This window comes from Microtus ochrogaster, linkage group LG3, assembly GCF_000317375.1.
Source record: "Microtus ochrogaster isolate Prairie Vole_2 linkage group LG3, MicOch1.0, whole genome shotgun sequence".
NCBI classification, from domain to species: domain Eukaryota; kingdom Metazoa; phylum Chordata; class Mammalia; order Rodentia; family Cricetidae; genus Microtus; species Microtus ochrogaster.
In genome coordinates, this window is record NC_022029.1 from 19,629,996 (window position 1) to 19,644,038 (window position 14,043).

Here is a 14,043-nt window from a genome sequence, read left to right on the forward strand (position 1 = left end):
TTCCTGGTCGTACAGAGGGCTGACGGTGATCTGTAAGTTTTTTTCCCCTTTAAATAAATACTACCCTGTTAATTATAATTCCAAACTGCTGTGGCATCGTTTGTGACTTACGTCTGCAGTTGAGGAAAAATAAACTTAGCAACATCAAAGGAAGTGATGCCAAAAAGATTTAAGATATGTTTTATTGACTCCTTGACAAACAGGTTTTTTTTTTTTATTGATTTTTATTGAGCTCTACATTTTTCTCTGCTCCCCTCCCTGCTTCTCCCCTCCCTGCTTCTCCCCTCCCCTTCAATTCTCTCCCAAGGTCCTCACACTCCCAGTTTACTCAGGAGATCTTTTCGTTTTCTACTTCCATGTAGATTAGATCCATGTAGGTGAACTTTGTTTGGTCTGGTCAGGAGGGAGCAAGTAGGGGCTGGTGCATGTGTTACTAGAAAAGCAGTAGAGGCTCCCGTGATGTGTAGCCCTGGAGACGAGGTGGGGCACCCATAATAATCCATACCAGAGAGATACAGGTAACCACCATGATTAAGTCAATTAAAAGTATATGAGGTCTTTATTAGCCAGTGACCAAGAGCAGGCTTATGCCTCAAAGTCTCTTGGTGCCAAAGCTCAGTGAAACAGCGTTTTTAAAGGCAAAAGTCACAAAGACCATAATTTACAATAAAGTTAGATGAGGGTCAGAGTAACTTTGAAACATTCGTTTCTGGAAGAATATAGTAATTATTTTAGACAGGACATGATGATTATTTTTTATTTATACCTTCCTCAGTTATTTTAGTTTATGTTAAGTTTGTTAATGTTTGTATAAATATTAATTATTTTGGTTAGTACATCTGGACCATGGTCAAGGTCATGGAAATATCAAATGTGTTGCCAAGGTAGCTGTAATTATTGTGGGGTAGAAAGCTGAGAACCATTTAAGTAAGCACAACATGGAGTCAGGACAAGAGAGTGTTGTCTTAGTCATGACATATCTACATGGAGGGAGATGAGGAACAACTGTATGGTGGGAATCATCGGTGTCAGTCAGATTCAAGAGAAATCAGTAGGCTTTTAGAAAGACCCCAGAGAGCCAGAAGGAGCAACCATGAACCACCACGTGTCAGGGGAGACAAACATAACCCAAGTCCAACACAGAAGAAGCCAGACCTTTTGCCATCATAGCAAAGTAAAGATCTGTGTAGGAATGAGGCAGCTTTCTATCACCCACAGAGAAAAGTTCCCGCCTCCTACTTGCTAGAGAAAGAGGTTTCCTGGAGACTGTGGAGAATGTAGTAAAGAAAAGCATGGAGGGAGAAAGCTATTTTAGAGTTAGAAAAGGCATTTGCTACAGGAATTGTCAAACCATTTGCCACTATGCAGTATAAAATCTAGGTCTGTACAAATGTTTGCATCAAAGATACCATATTTAGGCCATTGACAGCCATTATTTAATTTTTTGTGTGTGTGACAAGATAATGTTACAGAAGAAAGTTGGCTGTTTGGGTCTGATTTCTGCCCAGGATAAGGCATTTTGAGAAAAGGCACCTGTAAGAGTCCTTGAGCAAGAATGGGTTGTATCCATTATGAGGCTTGATAAGTCAAGCAAGTGGAGGGATATGAGGGAAGCCTCTGCTTACTAATCTCTCAAATGTGTGGCCATTGTCACATCCAGAAAACCAAGCTGAGTTTGGGCATCCCCAAAACTGACTGGTTTAGAGCAATCAGTTCCAACCCAAGCTCAAGTGAGGCTCCGAGTTAGTCCAGAAACGGCAGTTGTCCCAAAAATGAGAGACTTACCAGAGAAAAAAAGAGGCCAGTGTAGAGTGTGGAGAAACAGTAGTAAGTATAGAGGGGTAGGGGTCCCAAAGAGCATCTGTTTCAACTGAGCCCCCTCATGGGTTTTGGCACCATTATCATAGGTCTCAGGTTTAGGAGTTCGAGTGTACACTGAGGGCGGATGGATTGTCTGAGGGATGTTCAGACCCATGAGGTGGAGTGTGTTCCCTTTTACATGTCTCAAAAAAATGGCAAGGTTCACAGTAGTACTTTGAGTCAATGTATGCAACTGTCTCTAAACCCAGGAAGCAGGAAAAGGGGAGGAGGTCATTTTGAGGATACATTTTAATAATACATTTTGAGAAAGGAAAGAGTGACCTTGAGAATGTGAGGAGAATAAGGAGGGACCCATTATCTAATATGATTCTCTCCGTCCTTTAGAGTAGACAAAACTTCTTCTTGGTCAAGTAAGTAAAATCTCTGGCTGTGTAGAGACCTAACATTCTGCTTATGCTGGGTCAATCACTTTGGTTAAGGGACAACCCCTAGGAAGAAGGGATCACTTGTCATGCTTCAGAGATAGATAGAATAATTAGCTCTTTAATGAAATTTGATACTCTTCTTTCTGTCCCAAGTTCAATGGCAACATAGGGCCATAAATCTGCATGCTTTTCTGAATAATTCAGAAAGTATTTAGAATTATTCAGAAAAGTGAGACTTTTCTTTATTTTCTAAACATGTTTTCCAGACTTTTTGCTTGTAAGTGAAGATACAGAGAAACCACCAAACTGGACCACACAATTTATAGAAAGAAAGCTTTATTTAAAGAAATTCAAAGCTGCCATGCAAAATGCAGAAAAAGTCTTGATAGTTTTAAAGAGATGGTCTGCTGCAGAAAGAAGTGGGAATAGCCTGGAAATTAGAGTATCAAGTGGGAAAGTTTGTGAGCCAGAGGAGCCTGGGGACTAGAGAGGAGACTTTAATATGTGTTACTAGGGAACTAGATGCCCCATTACTGGAGATATTTTATTGTAGGGACAGATAAGGAAAGTAGTGGCTCTTCCTGAAAGGCAGGAAATTGCTGCCTTTCAGAATGCTGATTTTAGGGTTTTGTTTATCTGCTAGCAATCTTCTGTTTACCTAACCAGAGTCCAGCCTGAGCTGAGCTCAGAATGCCATTTAGGACATTGTCGATGTCACTGCCATGTTGGGGGTCCACTTTGAATCATGCATCCCCCAATATTTTGGACTTCTTACTTAAAAGCTTGTGGCTACTTATAGGCTATGCATGACATTCATGACCTCCATGACAGCTTAAATGTGTGGTTTTCTCCTTCTGTAGCTGAAGTTTTACAATATTCCTGCTCCAGGAGTTTTCTTGTTAAACTCTTTTTTTTTCTGGGAATTTTTATTTTATTTTATTTTATTTATTTATTAAGGATTTCTGCCTCCTCCCCGCCACTGCCTCCCATTTCCCTCCCCCTCCCCCATCAAGTCCCTCTCCCTCATCAGCTTGAAGAGTAACCAACCCAATTATAAAATGGGGCACTGAGCTGAACAGAGAATTCTCAACAGAAGAACTTCAAATGGCCAAAAGACACCTAAGGTCATGCTCAACTTCCTTAGCGATCAGGGAAATGCAAATCAAGACAACTTTAAGATACCATCTTACACCTGTCAGAATGGCTAAAATGAAAAACACCAATGATAGCCTTTGCTGGAGAGGATGTGGATAAAGGGGTACACTCATCCATTGCTGGTGGGAATGCAAACTTGTGCAACCACTCTGGAAAGCAGTGTGGCGGTTCCTCAGGAAATTCGGGATCAACCTACCCCTGGACCCAGCAATACTACTCTTGGGAATATACCCAAGAGAGGCCCTATCATACAACAAAAGCATATGTGCAACTATGTTCATAGCAGCATTGTTTGTAATAGCCAGAACCTGGAAACAACCTAGATGCCCTTCAATGGAAGAATGGATGAAGAAAGTATGAAATATATACATATTAGAGTATTACTCAGCAGTAAAAAACAAGGACTTCTTGAATTTTGCATACAAATGGATGGAAATAGAAAACACTATCCTGAGTGAGGTAAGCCAGACCCAAAAAGAGGAACATGGGATGTACTCACTCATATTTGGTTTTTAGCCATAAATAAAGGACAGTGAGCTTATAATTCGCGATCCTAGAGAAGCTAAATAAGAAGGTGAATCCAAAGACAAACATATAGGCATCCCCCTGAATCAGGCGATGAAAGGAGACAGAGACAGAGACCCAAATTGGAGCACCGGACAGAAATCTCAAGGTCCAAATCAGGAGCAGAAGGAGAGGGAGCACGAGCAAGGAACTCAGGACCGCGAGGGGTACACCCACATACTGAGACACTGGGGATGTTCTATCGGGAATTCACCAAGGCCAGCTGGCCTGGGTCTGAAGAAGCATGGGATAAAACCGGACTTGCTGAACATAGCGGACAATGAGGACTACTGAGAACTCAAGAACAATGGCAATGGGTTTTTGATCCTACTGCACATACTGGCTTTGGGGGAGCCTAGGCAGTTTGGATGCTCAACTTACTAAACCTGGATGGAGGTGGGCGGTCCTTGGACTTCCCACAGGTCAGGGAACCCTGATTACTCTTGTTAAACTCTTATAATGTCCTCATTCTTCCATTTGAGTCTATTCTCAAACAGTTTTATTCAGAGCCCCAAAGGGTTATTTAATTAATTTCCCCCATATCAACACAGGGCAGGTAGACCCTGATAGCTTGGATGCTTTTATAAGAGAGGTGGGAGCTATGTAAATGAGCTCTATAAAAAGGACCAGAAGTCTTTCGAGCACACACTTCCCCTTCAGCTCTCTGGCCCACACCCATTCTCTGGGCTGCTTTCTTTCCCACTATAACGTTTCCGTGTTTCTATAACAATACAGCAAACTGGTGCTTCGTATCCTCCCGCTCCTCTGAGCGCCAGACCCTCTCCTTCAGCTACTCATTATCTTTGTAGTCTTCGTCTTGGAGCCTTAAGTTCCTATCAAGAATCGACTAAGGGGCTGGAGACATGGCCCCTGGTTAAAGTGGCCTTCAATGCTCTTGTAAAAGACCAGGGATCAGTTCCCAGCACCCACATGGTAGGTCATACCTATCCATGACTTCAGTAAGTACCTTTCCACGTGGTGCTGCAGTGAGCCCTGGTCCCTCTCTCCTGGATGAACCAGCTGATATGGGGTGTGTTTTTCACTTTGCTTGATAACAGATGATACCAGAAATAAAATCATGAGTGTATTCCTGAGCTATTTTCTCTCCTATTTCCTTTCCATTGCATTTTTAGAATCCACTTTTCCTGGATGTTTTATTTGCTCTCATTCACTTCTGCACACACTTTCATTTAACAAGTTAACTTCTGAGTATTTGTTTCTAATTTTTCATGGGTAAATGAGATATTTTCCTCATTCAGTGAAGTCATCCATACAAATAATCAGCGCTTGCCCTGAATTCAACCAACAGCACCAAATAACTGAGTGACAGGTGCATATCAGAAATCTTAGTGATAGTTAGATGGGACAAGAGGATAAGTTCAAGATTATCCTCAGATACACATTACTTTAAGCCAGCCAAGCCTGTGTCAGATTCTAACTCAAAAAACAGTCCACCTCAGAGAAAGAATATGAATGATTACAATGAAATTCTCCATCCCATGGTGGGGAGGGGCAACTATCCCAAAGTGCAAAAGGTATCATATTTTGGAATTTCCAGAGATTTCCAAGTTTGTCAAATATAAACCAGTATGGATTTTCCTTTATAATTTTAAAACCTGTATCTGGTTGTGTGTGTTTTATACAAAATACTCTATTCCTGCCTGTTTTCTCTGACTCTGGGAAGTGCCCAGGAATCTAGTAGTGTTCCATAGATCTGCTGAATGGAATAACCCATCCTAAATGCCCATCACATCACATCACTACTTCTGTGCATCTATTATAGGTTAAGGAATTTGACACCAACTTCACAGATGTGCAGCAATCAGAATTCTACCTGGAGCCAGACAGCGAGTATATATTTCAAGTGAGATGCCAAGGACGAGGTAGAAGAAGCTGGCAGCCCTGGAGTTCACCCTTTGTTCACAAAACTCCCCAAACAGGTAGGTTTGCTTAAATACTGTGTTCTCTGTGTTTTCGTCTCCTTCTTCTAAGCATCCTGCAGCTTGCCTGCCACCACTGAGAAAGGCTTTTCTGTGGAGGGTGATAACACTGAAATCAGCATTTGCTTGGAGCCTTTTAAGGGTGGCAATTTGTGAAGTGGTTTAAACCACCTGGAGATACTTAGGTTTCTACACATTTACTCTCATTTCTTCCCACAAAGAACGTATTCCACACACAGGTGGGGTGACAGTTCTTACAAACATGCTAACTTGTTATCAGTTCTTGTTTTGAGTTACATTTAAAAAAAATATGTCACAAAAATAAAAAAATCAAGTGATGTGAATAAACACTGATTATACTAAATGTAACCAGAAAGTCTTAAAAACACTTAACCATGGAATTAATGATTTTTCAGCAAGGCCTCACTGATAGAGATTTAGAAAGATCTCGTTCCAATTATTATTACTTTAATTACATATCTATTTAGTCACGCCACACAATATCACCATCTTAGCTGAATAGATTTCAATTGTAAGCAAGTAATAAAAACAAACAATTACAACTGTCATAATACTCCAGAGTGACTCCACGGACCAGAGATATGCCTGTATGTGTAGTTTCTATGCCCGGTTTTGTTTTGCTTTCCAGAAACAACACATTTGTTTTAATTATACTCACATCATTAACAACATCAGCCTTCTTTATTTATTTATTTATTTATTTATTTATAAGATTTCTGCCTCCTCCCTGCCACCGCCTCCCATTTCCCTCCCCCTCCCCCAATCAGGTCCCCCTCCCTCGTCCGCTGGAAGAGCAATCAGGCCTTCTTGTAACAGCTTGACAACCATGATCTGTGATTTCAAGTAGAAAGAGCCAAGCAAGCCAAGTTATTTTGGCGCCCCCTGATGTTCAAATCTTAGAGATACATTATTAAGGGAATAATTTTCAATAAATTATCAGTTCTCTATTTTTGCAAGTTAAAATTTAATATTTTCTGTCTTCAATTAGTATTGGCCAAACTTCTTGAGACTCCATAGAAAGTAGATTTGCTTTGTAATGAAATTCTTTTTCAAATTTTATTTTATTTTGATTTTATGTGTATGGGAGTTTTGTTTACTTGTTTGGGTCTGGAGCCCACAGAAGCCAAAAGAAGGCATTGGATCCCCCTGGAAATGCAACTCTGAATGGTGGTCAGTCACAGGATGGGTACTGGCAATCAAACCCAGATCCTCTGGATGAGCTAGAAACTGCTGAGCCATCTCTGTAGCCCCAAGTAACCTGGTTCTTTTAAAATGAAATATAGAGTTGCACAAATGCATATAACTAAACATAATATACTTAAATTTACAAAGCACCGCTCTCTATAAGCTTGTTTTGTTTGTCAACATTTTTGGTTGTGTAATTAGCACCATTTTATCATGATTTGTTAGACAGCACATTGCTCATGGGTCATGCACTGAGTTGCTCAAATGTTGTGCGCTCTCATCGCCACTGACCCACACTCTCAATCTTTCTTGTTGTCCAGTTCTGTCTGAACAAGTGGAATGGCAAATACTCCTTCCCCACTCCAGGTCAGGGGCAGGCCAATAGATGGTGCATCTGTGTGCATGCCTGTATTTGTTTCTTTAGACAGAATATCACTCTGTAATATAGGATTGTCTTGAACTTACAACAGTTCTCCTGTGTCAACCCTCAAGTGTATTACCATATCCAGCACAGATGTTGTTTAAGGACAAAAGTCCTCCATCTAGGACAAAAGAGAATAAGAACCTACAGAGCCTAATCTTAAGATTTATTTCATAAGAAGAAATTTTACTTAAAAGATAAAACAGAAATCAAACTTAAATATTTTTTCTTTTTTATTGATTTTCTTGAACTATACATTTTTTTCTCTGCTCCCCTCCCTTCTTCTCCCCTCTTCTTTAACCCTCTCCCATGGACCCCATGCTACCAATTTACTCAGGAGATTTTGTCTTTTTCTATGTCCCATGTAGATTAGATCCATGTATGTCTCTCTTAGGGTCCTCTTTGTTGTCCAGGTTCTCTGGGATTGTGAATTGTACGCTGGTTTTCTTTACTTTATGTTTAAAAACCACTTATGAGTGAGAACATATGATAATTAATTGTCTTTCTGGGTTTCTTCACTCAATAAGATGTTTTCTAGCTCCATCCATTTGCCTGCAAATTTCAAGATGTCATTTTTTTCTGCTGTGTAGTACGCTATCGTGTAAATGTACCATATTTTCCTTATCCATTCTTCAGTCAAGGGGCATTTAGATTGTTTCCAGATTTTGGCTATGACAAACAATGTTGCTATGAACATAGTTGAGCACATGTCCTTGTGATATGATTGAGCATGCTTTGGGTATATAACCAAAAGTGGTATTACTGGGTTGAGGAATGTTGTTTCCTAATTTTCTGAGAAATCACCATACTGATATCCAAAGGGGCTGTACCAGCTTGCACTCCCATGAGCAATGCAAGAGTGTTCCCTTTACCCCACAACCTCTCCAGAATAAGCTGTCATCAGTGTTTTTGATCTTGGCCATTCTTACAGGTGTAAGATGGAATCTCAGAGTTGTTTTGATTTTCATTTCTTCGATGACGAAGGATGTTGAGCATTTCCTTAAGTGTCTTTCAGCCACTTTGATTCCTCTGTTGAGAGTTTTATGTTTAGGTCTGTACTCCATTATTTTTATTGAAATATTTGTTCTTCTGATGACCAATTTTTTTGAGTTATTTATATATTTTGGAGATCAGACATCTGTCTGATGTGGGGTTGGTGAAGATCTTTGCTCATTTGTAGGCTGCCAGTTTTGTCTTGTTGACTGTGTCCTTTGCTTTACAGAAGCTTTTCAGTTTCAGGAGGTCCCATTTATTAACTGTTTAAGGAGTGGTCTCCTGTGCAAATGCATTCAAGTGTACTTTCCACCTTCTCTTCTAAGAGGTTAAGTGTGGCTGGATTTATGTTGAGGTCTTTGATCCATTTGGACTTGAGTTTTGTGCATGATGATAAATATGAATCTATTTTCATTCTTCTACATGTTGATATTCAGTTATGCCAGCATTATTTGTTAAATATGCTTTCTTTTTTTTCCATTTGATTATTTTGCTTCTTTCTCAAAAATCAGGTGTTCATAGGTGTGTGTATTAATGGCCAGGTCTTTGATTAGGTTCCATTGGTCTTTCTATGTGTTTTTATGCCAATACCAGGCTGTTTCCATCATTGTAACTCTGTAGCAGAGTTTGATGTCAGGAATTGTGATGCCTCCAGAAGTTCTTTTGTTATACAGGATTGTCTTGGCTATCCTGGGTTTTTTGCTTTTCCATGTGAAGTTGAGTAGCATTCTTTCGAGGTCTATGAAGAATTTTGCTAGGATTTTGATGCGCTTTGGATTGAATTGTAGATTATTTTTAGTAAGATTGCCATTTTTACTGTGTTAATTCTACATGACCAAGATCAGGGAAGACCTTTCCACTCTCTGGTGTCTTCAATTTCTTTCTTCAAAGATTTAAAGTTCTTGTCATACAAGTCTTCCACTTGTTTGGTTAGAGTTACTCTGAGATATTTTATACTATTTATGACTATTGTAAAGGTTGATGTTTCTCTGATTTCTTTCTCAGCCCATTTATCATTTGTGTAAAGGAGGGCTACTGATTATTTTTTTTTAGTTAATCTTTTATCCTGCTACATTACTGAAAATGTTTATGAGTTGTAGAAATTCCTTGGTAGAATTTTTGAGGTTGCTTATGTAAACCATCATATCATCATAAAATAATGAGATTTTTGACTTCTTCTTTTCTGATTTGTATCCCCTTGATCTTTTTTGCTGTTGTTGCTCTATTAATCTAATTATTTTCTTTTCTGGGATTTTTTTTAATGTGTGTGGGTGTTTTGCTTGCAAGTTATGTTTGTACACCATATTTATGATATCCAAGGAGGCCAGAAGAGGGCATCTGATCCATTGAAGCTGGAGTTACATATGCACCAACGTGGAGATGCTATGACTCTAACCTGGTACCTCTCAAAAAGCAGACAGTGCTCTTAACTGCTGATCCATTTCTCCTGCCCCCCTTTTCTCATTCAAACAAAGTTTCAGCTACTTCATTTCATCATTATCAGTAAGCTTCTTTAAATGGATTTTCATTGAAGCTTTTATTTCTTTATGTCTAAAAAAGAATTATTAGATTAAGAGTTAGGCAAATTTGTCTTGTTTTGTTTTTTAGACATGGTTTCTCTGGGTAGTCATGACTGTCCTGGAATTCACTCTGTAAACCAGGCTGGTCTCAAATTCACAGAGATCCACCTACATCTGTCTCCCAAGTGCTGGAGTTAAAGACATGCACCACCACCTCTTGGATATGACCCATTGTGTGTGTGTGTGTGTGTGTGTGTGTGTGTGTACTACTGAATCCATCCATTATTGTACTTAGGTATATTTGTTTAGAGCTGACCATATAAAATGGATAGTCTATGACAGAGCTTACTTCCAAAGATAACTAATTCTCCTTCCCTCAGAAGCCATTGTAGCTCTTCATCTAGGGGTGGAGTCTTGTGAAAGTCTCCTCATCCCTGGCAAGTCAACTGATGTATTATGCAGGTCTTGTTTAGGCAGCCATATTGCTGTAAGATCACGGAACAACTCCCTATAGGGTCTAGAAGACACTATCTTACAGCAGGCATCTTGGTCCTCTGGCTATTACAATATTTCTGCTCTCTTTCCCATCATGTCTCCTGAGCTTTAGGTATTGGGATTGTGTTGGAGATGTATGGATTAGGTCTTTGCATCCTATGGTCACTTAGTCTCTGCATTTTGACCAGTCTACTTCTGGATCCTTGTAGCAGTCTACATCTATTGGGAAAAGAAGTTTCTTTGAGAGGAATGTGAGCCACATTTATCTTTGGGTATAAGGGTAAGTGTTTAGAAATAAAAGCTATATTGACTTAGGAGAATGGTTGTAGTAGTTTCTCAAGTATGTTTTATCAAATCCTTACTATTTACCTTTTTAAGAATTAATGGGGCTGGAGAGATGGCTCAGAGGTTAAGAGCATTGCCTGCTCTACCAAAGGTCCTGAGTTCAATTCCCAGCAACCACATGGTGGCTCACAACCATCTGTAATGGGGTCTGGTGCCCTCTTCTGGCCAGCAGGCATACACACAGACAGAATATTGTATACATAATAAATAAATATATATTAAAAAAAAAAAAGAATTAATGAAAAGACAGTTACCATGGTGTTAATTAATATTAATTTAGGCTATACCACACAGTAGGCCTTATAAGTGCTTAAGAATCTCAGTAAGCAAAGGAATAGAGCAAGATCTATATATTGGAGAAGTTTTATTCTAGAGAAGATAGGAAAGAATAAAATTCATAGTAAGCATCATTACCTTATATGTACAAATACAAATAAAATCTGGGAGAAGCAATTTACACAGGTGAATATTAACATGACTTGTGATTGAGACATAAAACAAAATCTATTTCCATAATATTATTATAGTTAGCCAATTTGCTTGGTAATATAGGTATTTTTCCAACAGTTAAACTCCAAGTAATTAAGGGTTTATTTATAAGGAAGTACATACAGTCCAAGCAATAATGTTCCTTCCATGGAGAATTTTCCCAATTTATTTTCTAAAAATTATTACATGTGTATCACCATGTTTCCATATTTCCCAAGGTATATCGAACTAGTTTAGTGGACATTTCTCTGTATTGCTGCTCTCTAAAGAGTGCCTTTTCCTTACCTTCAAAGCTTGATCTTGGGCACAGGGCATAGGTACACATTCTTATAATCCTGTAACATGGGAGGCTGAAGAAGGACGATTTGGAGTTCAAGTTCATCCTAGGCTATGTAGTGAAAGTCTGCCAATAAATAATGGATGGATGGATGGATGGATGGATGGATGGATGGATGGATGGATGTGTAGGTGGAGGTGAATGGGTGAATAGAAGGATGGATGGATCAATGGGTTGATGGATGGATTGGGGATGAATTGATGGAGGATAGAAGCAGCAAAAACTGGCCTCAAGCTGAGATGTTATTCAGTTGTAGACTGCTTGGCCTACCTGCTTCAATTACTGCCAACTATGACAACAATAAAAGCTTTAAAAAAAAAAACCCAGCCTCAAAAAGAAACTGAAAGAGCTCATTTATAGTTAGAGTTGGGTGACTTGAATTACTTAATCTCTTTTTCTTCCTTGAGTATTAAGCCTTTACTGGAAAGCAGAGCTCTATACCAAAAAGAAAAAAAAAATCAGTTCCTCAGAATAGAAGATCAGGCTTTAGGACACCCACAGGAAAAGTTTTGCTGGTTAGACACCCATGCTCCTCTATCCTAGCATGTTATCAAGAGGTCACTTAGTAAGACAGGCAGTCTTTAAAATATAAGATATTGGCTAACATTTCTTGGATGATTACATGGGTAGGGCACTATGGTAAGCATTTTACCTCAAAATTGCCCTTTATTGATATAGTCCTGTAAAACCAGCATGATCATTGTTCCACCAATTACCTTCACCAGATGAAGGTAATGAGGTCCCAAACCTTGCCAAAAGTTACACAACAGGGAAATAGCCAAGTTCTGGCAAGATCAGGCTATGGGGTTACAAAACAGTTCTGCCATTTGCCTTCCCTAGAGAAACAGAATCGCCTGTGTCCACCCCATCTCAGCATCCTGTCTAAATGCTCCACACATATGTCAGTAATAATGCTATGCTTACAGAGCCTTGTTTCTGTTGGAGGACTCACTTCGAAAATGCACAAGTGGGGAAATAATCATAACACGCCATGGAGTACTTCACACCTCGTCATGAATAACTAATGAGGAGGCAAGCTTAATCTGTGGTGATGATAATGAAACCACAGGACACCAAAAGTCTTGAGATGGTATAAGGAAGGGGGTAGTCTGAGAAGAGGAAAAAAGAACACGTGGAAAAGGTAACTTTGTTGAAGGCAGGATAGTCATGGGCACTTCATAATAAGTTTTCCAAGCAGGTTCCAGTCAAGTAAACTAGAGTACACTGTTTCTCAGAGTGGGGGCCCTGGGCCAGTTGTTTGGAAATGCCTGTGTAGATTCCTGAGCCACTTCACTCCCAGGTTCTTCTGTAATGAAGTGTAAGAAGCATTGTTCTAAATGGCATAGCAACCTTCAAATAGAAGCTCTAGTTGGGTGTCTACCACCTGAAATTCCAGCATGAGGCGCAAATCCCACCAGGAGTTCAAGGGCAGCCTGGACAGTATAGTGAGTTCTAAGCCAGCCTGGAAAATGTAATGAAACTCATCTTCCCACCCCAAGAACAGAGAGAATTACTAGCTACCATTCTTCCCAGGTTTAGTTTCCAGCTCTCAATTTTCAGTGTTCCCGGGTTCAGGGTTTTTTAGATAACTAAGACAGAAACAAGAGGCAAACAATACCATCTAAATGAGCCCAAAAAAACAGTGTTCCCGGATTGGGTTCCCAGGGACTCAAGTGTCACAGATACTTAAGTAAAAGGTGGGCTCCCAAGGCCACCTAGTAGGCTACTACACACAACCCGCCATTTCCATAGATATATTTAGAGATCTTTGCTCCCCTTTCTGGAGTTACTGCTTGGCTTAATGATCTACTTGTGTGAACTGGGTCTATCTGAGCTCTGTTTGCAAAAGAGGGTGGAGGCACTGCTTCTGTACCCTCACTAAGATGTATAAACTAAGCTGTCGTGGAAAAGCTTTGGGGAGGATTCAACAGCTCTGCAATCTGGTCATTGGTGGAAACCTTTGTAAGCAGCATGCATTGGCGAGAGGCCTTGGTGATAGTTTGGGGCCCTGTTGTTTAGTCTCCTTAAGAAAGAACACCTAGCAAAGGCAAGAAGCAGGGCAAGACCAGTTTCAAACCTGGTTTTAGTAATCACAGGCTTCAGAGAGCACGGAAGAATCTTAGGAATTCTCCTGAGTGCTGTCTGCGCACTTCCCTGAGAGTCTGCCCATCCTGGCATCCTTGGCAGCGCAGGCTCTCGGGAAGCACAAGCACAGGTCTGTCTTCAAGAATCGTGTCCACGGCCGGGCGGTGGTGGTGCACGCCTTTAATCCCAGCACTCGGGAGGCAGAGGCAGGTGGATCTCTGTGAGTTCGAGACCAGCCTGGTCTACA

The 14,043-nt window shown here is 40.1% G+C and overlaps 1 protein-coding gene across 1 annotated transcript in view; it reads left to right on the forward strand.

Annotated features, from left to right (window-relative positions):
* The window catches only part of Il23r (interleukin 23 receptor), a 76,908-nt gene that overhangs the window by 43,286 nt on the left and 19,579 nt on the right, over positions 1 to 14,043 (forward strand). The window contains 1 exon segment of the mRNA XM_013351285.1: positions 5,749 to 5,913. Coding sequence (XP_013206739.1) covers positions 5,749 to 5,913 — 165 coding nt within the window.